The sequence below is a fragment of the Morone saxatilis genome, unplaced genomic scaffold (genome assembly GCF_004916995.1).
Source record: "Morone saxatilis isolate NCDOM2014 unplaced genomic scaffold, NCSU_SB_2.0 Contig0, whole genome shotgun sequence".
Classification (NCBI taxonomy): domain Eukaryota; kingdom Metazoa; phylum Chordata; class Actinopteri; family Moronidae; genus Morone; species Morone saxatilis.
The window spans coordinates 8,808,422-8,818,610 of NW_023339650.1; the positions used below are offsets into that span (position 1 = coordinate 8,808,422).

A 10,189-nucleotide genomic window follows, 5' to 3' on the forward strand; every position below is an offset into this window, starting at 1 on the left:
TCCTCTCTCCGATGCGAGTCTTGAGACATCATCAGTGAAATAAGGAGCCACTCAAATTATAGAAGGGATATTGCAATTTTATGTCACAAACTACAAAAATGCAAGCACTCAGGTAAGACATCTCTCGTGTAGGATATCATCACAAGAAAAAAAGAGAAGATAGAAGTAGAATTGTCTCTTTAAGAATATTTTTTAATAATGTGATTTTAGTATACAGAATGTAAGCCAATTTTTAATTCACAAATTACTATGCTTTGAGTAAAAGATGGATGGATATTGTTGCTTCGTGTCAGTATAGACAGACACTGAAATGTTAGGTGAAGTTGCCAAGTCAGTTCAAAGCCTTTTAACTTTTATACAATGACTGTGTTTTCTGGCATTCAGTGTTTTGCCTTAGGTGGTAAACCTCACCCACCTTGTATTTCAGTTACCGTAAGGTTAGACAAACAATATTCGATTGCCTTCAGTTTTCTTACAATGTTCTTTTTATTCTGTTGACAGTTAAAATGATATTACATTATCATGTTTGCTGTCAAGAAAAACAATTCTCTAATCAATTATACTTTCATACCCTAACTCCTCAGGTCTCTCATTATCCCCAAGTGGTCCTCAGATGTGCGTCTAGAAGGGAAGACAGCTATAGTAACGGGGGCCAACACTGGAATAGGCAAAGAGACAGCTGAAGACTTGGCTGGCCGAGGCAAGCAAACAGAGCTAAAGACAGTCAAATAAGTACCATGATGACTTACAGATTCTTTGTATTATTCTTTCTTGCTGTGTGACTCAGAGTGCCTATTAATAATAAAAAGTAATATGCAAGAATATAATAATAATTATAATAATATAATGAGGTGGTTCAGGTATTAAACTGTTAAGAATATGAACTGGTTTCAATAAAATACAGATTTAAAACATACAGTGTGCAAGGATAAGTGTTTAAAAGAAAGCTCAACACCACCTTGCCTTGTTCAAACTTTAACATGAATGTACATGCAAACACACAGTCACCAATAAGAGGTATTAATCTCTGTAGGTGCAAGAGTGATTTTGGCATGCAGAGACATGGCAAAAGGAGAGCAAGCTGCTCGTGACATCATGAGGGAGGTGAAGGGAGCCAAGGTAGTCGCCAGGCAACTGGATCTGGCTGACACCAAATCAATATGCCTGTTTGCCGAGAGTATCTACAACAGTGGGTGGCACACACACTCACACACACAAACACCCATAGACTCCAGAATACTGTATACATTTGTCATAAAGACTGTAATGCAGGTAAGATATATTTTGTTTTCCAGCTGAGAAGGCTCTTCACTACCTGATTAACAATGCAGGTGTGGCTATTTGCCCTTACAGCGTTACAGTGGATGGATATGAGATGCAGTTTGGAGTCAATCACTTGGGTAAGAGGTTAAAAATGTGTGCAAATACACTCGTTTTGGGGGAATTGACCCTGTGTTTAGTTGATGGCAGGAGTGTGTCAAAGAAATCTGGGGACCTTTTATTGATTAAAATGAATGTATTGAATTTTGTATGGGCCCCTGTATTAGGATGCAGCAATAGAACAACCAGCTCATTTTGGTGTCTCTGTTCTCATCTCTTAGTGACTGACCAGTGAGCCAATCTGTTAAGCCTTTTGTGTATTTCTTTTAAAAGTTGCTTTTCTTACCAATTTTCCCTTTGCTCTTTCTGTGTTTTATTTTCTCTCACTAACAAATTCCCCGTCTTACCTTCTACTTCCAACCACTTTCTCCCTGTTCAGGTCACTTCTTCCTGACCTTTCTGTTACTGGACTTGCTAAAGCACTCTGCCCCATCCCGGGTCATCAACGTCTCGTCGGCAGCCCACGCCTTGGGCAAGATCCAGTTTGATGACCTGAGCGGTGAAAAAGACTACCACCCTGTCAGGGCCTACGCACAGAGCAAGCTGGCCAACGTCCTTTTCACCAGAGAGCTGGCCAAAAGAACTGAGGGTAGGGTGTGTATGTGTGTGTGTCTGTGACACTGATTATGCATCATGTACTGTATGTATGTCTCTATGTGCCTCTTTGTCTCTTTCCGTTTGTATGAAAAATCGATCAGCATCTCTTGCCAGTGTGAGAGTCTCATGCCTCAACCGCAACCGCCCTGGGCAAGAAACAGAGCAAGGAGAAACATGTTTGTAGAAAACACAGTTAAAGAAGTATTCATTGCTCCACTGATCACACCTTGTTATTCCCACTATTAATCTCATAGTTTCTATAGAGATAATTGCCTTTTTTTATTCAGATATTATCATGTTGTATGAAACTATGTATGGATTGTATGTATGAACCTTAGAGATTATTGTGCCATAGATTCTGATTGTTTGATTTATGTTTGACCTGTGTTAGGTTGCTGTCAAGGCTTTTCTTCCTATCAAATTTAACCAAAAATTTTATAAGAAAACCAACCTATTTTGAAAAGTTGGAATCCACATCAACCTGAGAATTGATTTTCTGTACCTAAATGCATCCCTTTGCCTACAGTTCTAGGTGTGACGGCTTACTCTGTGGACCCTGGCATAGTGAACACTGAAATAATAAGGCACGTGAGGCGCCCTCTTGCGGACATAGCCAAGGCCTTCAGTTTTCTGATCAAGACCCCAGCAGAGGGAGCCTATACCAACATCTACTGCACCGTCACTCCTGAGAACCAGCTGCTCACCGGGGGATATTACAAGTCAGTTTGAAATAGCAGTAGCAGCGATACTCGTGATCAATCAGTTCGAATTAGCTAAACCAAGCCACTTAAGTGAGAACAGACATCCCACCGCAAACATTTAAATGACCAGATGTCAGTGTTTCTTTGATAGTGCAGAATGTATTAGTCATTAACAGAAGGTGGGTGGGGTTACCTAAAATTCCTCAGCAGTACACACCCGTGCCAGAGTCTTCTTGAAAGATGCCAGATGTATAAATATGTCAGTTATGTCACAGCTATGTATAAAAGTAATCTCAGCTAGCTAATGGTCCATATACTGAATGTACAAAATGTACCCCACTTGTGAGATGCACTGTAAATAAAGGTATATAGGTCATCATTCCCCTCCTTAATTCTGTACCAATCACAATAGAGAATGATTACATGAAGAGAAACAAAGGCATTTTCAAACTTTAAAGGTCCAGTGTGTAACATTTAGGAGGATATATTGGCAGAAATGTAATGTAATATTCATAGGTATGTTTTTATTAGTGTATAATCACCTGAAAATAAGTTCTGGTTTTAGAATTAGTCCTCTTCCACAGAGCCTGGCAGAACAGGAAAACCAAACACTGGCTGTTCACATTTTTGGCCACCGTAGTTTCTCCTATCACTTGGCGACGGATATTCAGTTGGTGCAATAAGCAACCTGCTAGATGCCACTAAAATCCTAAAGCATGTTCTAAAGAGGTAATTACTCTGTCTTTCCTTCCCCTTCCTAACAGGGACTGTGCCTGTGCAGAGAGCTCCTGGGCAGGTCAGGACGACGGCACCGCCTTAAAGCTGTGGGCCGTGAGCTGCCACCTACTAGGCATCCGCTGGAGATAAGCTTGCAGACTTAAATGGGCTCTCCCACATACTATAAAGCAATATTTATGAGCACTTACAAATATTATGCTGATGCTAGGTTAACTGTATGGAGAAAGTGTCAAGTATGGGATTGAAAGAATTGTGTAAGTAGGTGAACAGGATATAAATACAAGCATAATATACTTGTGTATACTGTAAAAACAAAGTTTATGAAGGATGACATGCAAATAGGTTGGAGAAAGAAATGATAGATGCATCTTATAATAAATATGACTGATATTAACTGCTGATCTCGTGTTTTATTTTTTAAGTCACTGAATAAGAAAAAGCTCCAGTGTTGTGTCAAGATTGTGTTCTTTTTTTAAGGCTGTTCAGATCATTTTGAAACTCTTAGGGATAGTTTGGCAACCTGATGAAATTTGACTTGGGAGGACCTCAAGTGGCCAAGAAGCAATGTTGCACCATCATCATGATAAAAGCATGGTTGTTACATTACAGCAAAATGAACAGTTATGCTATAACCCTATGCTACTTAAGCATTATATTTATGCGGACTCTTTTTTCTTTTTTTTTTAATGTCTGCACCCCCACGACGCCCAGCGGTGTCACACACTGCCTAGTTCATATTAACTTGAGCGTCTCCTCCGACAGCAGGACGACAGCCGTCTGTTCCCCCCATCCTTGTGAACTTGTGAATCAATTATGCGTCAGCTCGCTCCTGATTGGACGAGCCGTGATATTGCGATGACAAACGCGGCGGCGGGGTGGGGAAGAGATGACAAGCACGAAATCCACTGATGAACTGTTGGGAGGACTGGAGGAGGCAATTTCATTTCTTGCCAAAGTGGCTCACTGGTTCCTGAGGTGGACATTTGTTGTTCTTCTGGGGAAGAATGTACTGCAGGTAAGAACAAAAAAAAAAAACACACAGCCGGTCAGAAACGGTACAGGTTCTGGCTCTGTTAATAAGAAGGAATTTAAGAAATGTTAGGGAGATTACACTATACCGCGCAGCCGGATTTGGCAGTAGATTAGACCTGTGTAGAAATATGTTGTTTGTGTCGATTCGGTTTTTCTTTTGCTTGTAAATGATTTGTTATGTGGAATAATTGAGAACTTAGTTGAATTTGTTTTTTGTTTTGCTCCTGTAAACCTGTTACAGTGACTTTGAATGAGAGGTTTTCTTTTAATTATTATTCTTGTAGGGAATAAACCAGGTAGTTTCAAATCGTAATCAGGCAATGTAAGTGGGCTACAGATCAGCTATTATTATTATGTACAGGATATAGCAAAAAAACTGTGCTTAAATGTAAAAACTGTCTAGAGTCACTAAAATCATTCATAATCTTTGCATCAAGTTTGGGATGTTTGATTTTTCTGTTAGCACATTTCCAAGTGTCTTCACTTTTGTGGGAAATTGTACATTTCTGACTCAATGTGTATACATGAAGTGGATTACTGCAGTAACAACAGCAATAGGGAGTGGAAACGTATCCCTCTACTTGTTATGAAGGGAAATCCTATTCATGGGGTCCTTCACTGATGCTTTGCTTGTTGTGTTCAGGAGTGTGTGCTGCAACCGCTGGTCATCTGAGGAGAGGTTAGATGGGAAAACAGTCATCATCACCGGAGCCAACACTGGTATTGGAAAAGAAACAGCCAGGGACCTGGCAAGAAGAGGTAATGCTGGGGCTGACTCTCTGTCTCCACTTGTCTTTATATCTATGTCTGGCTCAGTTGCATTGATGTGTCCCTACCCTGCGGTTTCCCTTTTTTCTTTCCTTTTTACTTACTTTCAGACACATTCCACTCCTTTCCATGGAGTTAAGCACTTCTATTATGTAGGTGGTTTAAAGCTATAAAGCATGATGATGCTTTAACTGTGACCTCCGTCCTAAGACCTCCACTAATGTCAGGCTGGATCAAGTGAAGACCAAGACAAATGGCAGACGGAGAAGAGATTTAAGGCTATGTTAACCAAAATAAGCATCTTTCTTAACACTTTTCACTAGTCCAAATAAAAGACAAATGGCAGTGATTGAAAACAGACGAGGCATCAAGGGGACAGAGGGAGCATTGTGAGGGTCTGCTCCCCTCCCAAGCCAGACAGGCAACAAAGAGAGATGGGAGGGTGCAGTGCAAACACACGCACACACGCACACACACACAGGGTGAGTAATATGAAAACTAATTCTGCATACGTGATTGTTCGTCTGCACTTGAAATGCTCATTATGACATCTATCTCCATTTTTTTAAATAAATGCATTAGTGTTATTCACATTATTATAATTAGAATTTTCACACGTGTATATTTGCTTTTATTTTGCAGATCAAAGGGCAGCCAGGAGTCACGTTTTTGACCATTGATGTGTTAACAGATTTTTTTTGTAGCAAAATCAACATTAATACAGAAAAAAGACAGGAAATCATAATTGCCAGAGGGAAATAACAATGCTGTGTTCCTTGCCTCTGGAGAATTCACTGTCAAAATGTATCACCTTTCAGTAAATGGGATTATATAATAACATGATGACAACATGATTAGATTAGCAAGGATTCATAACAGAAGGTGGTTCCTTGGGGTGCTGTATCAGGAAAGCCAAACTGGATCTCAACTTTTTTAATCATTTATTTATTTGGTTATAACATTCACTTTTAGGGTAATTTTTCATGTTGACAAAGGGAATTGGACACATTATTGAGTCTGAATTTACAAAATGTGATCAGGCTTGTCATTATTTGCATTTTTCCTTATTTGCATACTGTCATTATTTATGCATGCATAACACTGTGTAATCATCTGCTAGATGATCTTTAACTTGCCTCGGTATAACCTTCCATTCTCACTGTTTGTTTACTCTTTTATTTAATTGAGTGAACTTGGCTTCCAGGGAAATGCAGGAACAATTGGGTTTTCTCACATGGCAACAGCAGGGGAGAAACAAAGACACTGTGATGGGATGCAGACGCTACGCTCCAACTGATTAATGGCTCTCCTATTCCATAATTGTTGTGCACAGCAGCTACTTTCTATGTGTGTGTATGTGCGTTTCTGTGAGTGTGTGGTGGGGGTAGTTGTCTGTCTGTGTTGTTTGTGTGGGCATGCATACATGTTTGCATGTGTCTGTGGGTGAGAAAGAGAGAGAGAGTGTGTGTGTACGTGTCCTCAAACCCCCTTTCCGGGCTCATTAAGAAGAATGCATCGTAATTTGCGTCAACGGGCGAATGAGAATGACACAGTTGAGAGGGTCTAGTGTTTGTGTGAGCAGAGCAGTTGGCTAAATGAGTTGCTGAATGAGAGTTTAGAGAACATTAGAGGATGATCCAAAGCACAAAGACACATTTAGGTACTTCATTCTTAATTGACGTAGGTTGCTTTATGCCTGCAAATGAGCAAATCTTTTGGAGTTTGGAGTTCAAACTGTGAGGGATTTAAACTTATTGTGTGTAGAATATTTGCCTTAATATGTTACTCATGTTTGTATTCAGCACAGTATAATAGCTATTATCACCTAATGTGTGAGATTTAAGAAGGTTAAAACATAAAAAAATTAACCAACATTAGTCTCTTCACTGTTCCCACGATCAGCGACTCTGGTCTATTTTATATATTATTATATGTGAAAATAATCTGGATCTACACATTGCTGCTACCTCTCTGATACCCGACCTCCCTCCTCCTCCTCTCCTGCTTCAGGCCTCTCCTTTTCCCGCCTGAACCCGTAGCGTCTTTGATGTCCAGGGACTCAGAGTCCTGGTTGGAGCTACTGTGAATCACCTCAGTCCCGTATTCCCTGAGGTCAAACTGGTCTCTGTTGGTCTTGAAGGCTGTATTCGGATGTTGAGCCGGGTTCCGTTGCCTGCTGACCCGGCTCCAGTTATTAGCTAACAGTTAGCTGCAGTTACAACATGATTTGTAATATGCTGCACCCTATTGCTTTAATTTGACAGGTGGAGAGTAGTCTCAATTATTGAGTGTTTAGACTGTGGAAAGAAAGAAGTGTGGAAAAGGGAGAACAAGACATTATCATAACTTGTGATCCTTGTTTTTAGGTGCACGCATCGTCATGGCGTGCAGGGACCTGGAGCGGGCAGAGGAGGCACGGACGGAGATTTTGGAAGACACAGGAAATGAGAATATGGTCATCAGGAAACTGGATCTATCTGACACTAAGTCCATCAGAGTGTTTGCTGAACTCATTAACAAAGGTAACTAACCATTATATATCTTTACTTATTGCACACACAGTTCCTTTCAGTTTTTCTTTTATACTAATTCTACTTTATCTTTTTGTGTTTCATGGGATGTTTTTTTCAGAGGAGAAACAAGTGAATATCCTGATAAACAATGCAGGAATCATGATGTGTCCCTACTCCAAGACTGCTGACAACTTTGAAATGCAGTTGGGAGTCAATCATTTGGGTACGTCTTACTGGAAGTTGCCGTCTCTACTTTGATTTGAAATGTCACGTTCACGTTCATTTTTCGAGAATCTGTCAAGCAGTCATGAAATGCATTGAAGTGGCAGTTAACTGTGATGTTTGTCAGAGGAATGAATAATAGAGGGACTTCAAAGTGTTGTTTTTGACTACTCAGTCTGATTGATGAAATAGAACAGATGGCAGTCATATCCTTGAGTTGTTTAATAACATGATTGCATAGTGATAAGAGGGATTTGCCTAAAAAGAAGTTAAAAAAAATATAGCTTTTCCGTATTTAGTGGTATTAGCAAGCCGTACAACACACGTACAGCCAAGCTGACCAACATAGGCAGGAGAATGTAACCAGAGTTACTGTTTTCTTTAAGCTGACAGTGTTTTCCCTGTGTTGGACCATGGCTTCCTTCCAAATAGTCTTTTCCTCAGTGGTATTTTTGTCACAGGCTGACAGAGAGAAGAACACTCTGTGCTCGAACGTAGTCTCCCACACACATATGTGCGTGCGCACACACACACACACACATATATGAATATATACCTGCACATCCACACATCCTTTACATCTATACATACATATACAACCTTGAATAGGTTGGGTCAACAGTAGAACAGGAAATAGAGAACAATAGTGAGGAAAGCAAAAATACTGTTTCCTTCAGTGTTCACATGTGAACATTTAGGGCTGTGTCTGGGTCTGCTAAACAGAAATCAGACTTCATCTTCTAATGTTTTAAAACAGAAATCATTCAGCAAACATTTCTCAGTGTTTCAGTTTGTGTCAAGATATGGCTGAGGCTGTATTCACCACGTCAGCAGGAATAATGTTAGATACTGTAAGTTGTTGATCACAGATAACGTTACTGACATTATGTAAACTTTCTTGCTTGTAACACATGGTGATTTCCTTTAATGCGGATCACAATGAGGCTGAGGCAAAGCTCTTGTACTTTCAGAGCATCAATCAAGATAGGAATGACGGGGTTGCCAAGTTAGCTCCATAAGCTAGAATGACATTTCAATGGGCTGTTATCCATCCTGTGATGTTTGTGTATGGAGGGGAGGGGAAGATATGACCTTCTTATCAACAACACAGTAAGAGCTACTGTATGTTGACTATGAATAACAACCACTTGTGCACTTGTGACTCCAGCGTCACATGGAATCACAAGTACACCACAAAATAAAGATGCAGAAATGCTACATCATGATGTAAAATGTAAAAGATTTGGGGGCACAATAATAGGAAGAGCTCTCTGTTGAGCACTGCGGAACCACAGTACAAGCCAAAAGACCGGTGATGCAACAACAGTACTATTTTTATACAGAACAACTTAATGAGGATTCTAGATAGGATCTTGTTGGCACAGTCAGTGATGTCTCACAGAGTGGTTCTTTTACCTCTACAGCAGCTCAAAATGTCACAAGGCTATCTGTAAACTTCTTTTTGATTAAAAAGCAGGTTATGTAGGGTGTTTTATGAGTTGCTTGTACAAAGCTTTGTGTTTCTGTTTGGCAGAATGACATGTATTCCCTCAACTTTAAGAGGAGAAAATGACAACAAATGATGCATTTGGATATAAAAAGTATCAACTACTAGAATACAGTTCCTTTGTCCTTCCTTCCTCTTTGCACCACTCCATTAGATGCACCAAAGTATTTTGTCTTAAGGGGCTCCTCCTATTCATGGCTTGTTGTGCAATATTCTACCACATTCAGTAAATGGGTTATAAATGGGAATGGAAGGGGTGATAATCGTGTCACATTAAGTCAAGCATGTTTAACTCAGCCAATCATATTGCATGTGGACCCCCTGAGGCATAATAATCCTTTACAGTGTGTGGTAGTGACTTATTTATATTGGTGTGGCATTTGCTTCTGTAGCGCAAGACAATAGGGTGAAAGCGCATGCCTCTTGACTTTCCTCAGGTCACTTCCTGTTGACTTACCTGCTGCTGGACCTCATCAAACGTTCAGCTCCTGCCCGTATTGTCATCGTAGCATCGGTGGCCCACACCTGGACTGGGCTTCGGCTGGATGACATCAACAGCGAGAGGAGTTATGATACCATGAAAGCCTATGGACAGAGCAAGCTGGCTAATGTCCTCTTTGCACGCTCACTTGCCAAACGGTTACAAGGTGAGGTGAGATAGTAGCGTTTTCAAGGAATTCATACATGTCACAAGGGATGGAAGAAAGACAAAAAAGAAAACTTAATTACAG

At 40.3% G+C, this 10,189-nt stretch overlaps 2 protein-coding genes across 2 annotated transcripts in view; both read left to right on the forward strand.

Annotated features, from left to right (window-relative positions):
* Positions 1-98: 98 nt before the first annotated feature.
* On the forward strand, positions 99-3,650 carry si:dkey-73n8.3 (uncharacterized protein LOC100150965 homolog). The gene is made up of 7 exons (XM_035652431.1): positions 99-112; positions 585-700; positions 1,034-1,189; positions 1,296-1,400; positions 1,760-1,969; positions 2,504-2,696; positions 3,443-3,650. The coding sequence occupies exons 1-7, from the start codon at positions 99-101 to the stop codon at positions 3,543-3,545; spliced, it is 897 nt and encodes a 298-aa protein (XP_035508324.1). The 3' UTR covers positions 3,546-3,650.
* A 687-nt stretch (positions 3,651-4,337) lies between these two features.
* Positions 4,338-10,189, forward strand: part of zgc:112332 (uncharacterized protein LOC553712 homolog) — a 7,758-nt gene continuing 1,906 nt past the window's right edge. Inside the window, exons 1-5 of the mRNA XM_035652420.1 lie at positions 4,338-4,431; positions 5,092-5,207; positions 7,583-7,738; positions 7,848-7,952; positions 9,896-10,105. Of these exons, the coding sequence (XP_035508313.1) occupies positions 4,421-4,431; positions 5,092-5,207; positions 7,583-7,738; positions 7,848-7,952; positions 9,896-10,105 (598 nt within the window). The 5' untranslated portion in view covers positions 4,338-4,420. The remainder of the gene's footprint in view (positions 4,432-5,091; positions 5,208-7,582; positions 7,739-7,847; positions 7,953-9,895; positions 10,106-10,189) is intronic.

Coding starts and splice junctions, on each gene's coding strand:
- si:dkey-73n8.3 (XM_035652431.1), top strand. Junction 701..1,033: donor TGAAGACTTGGCTGGCCGAG/GCAAGCAAACAG, acceptor TAATCTCTGTAG/GTGCAAGAGTGATTTTGGCA. Junction 1,401..1,759: donor GTTTGGAGTCAATCACTTGG/GTAAGAGGTTAA, acceptor CTCCCTGTTCAG/GTCACTTCTTCCTGACCTTT.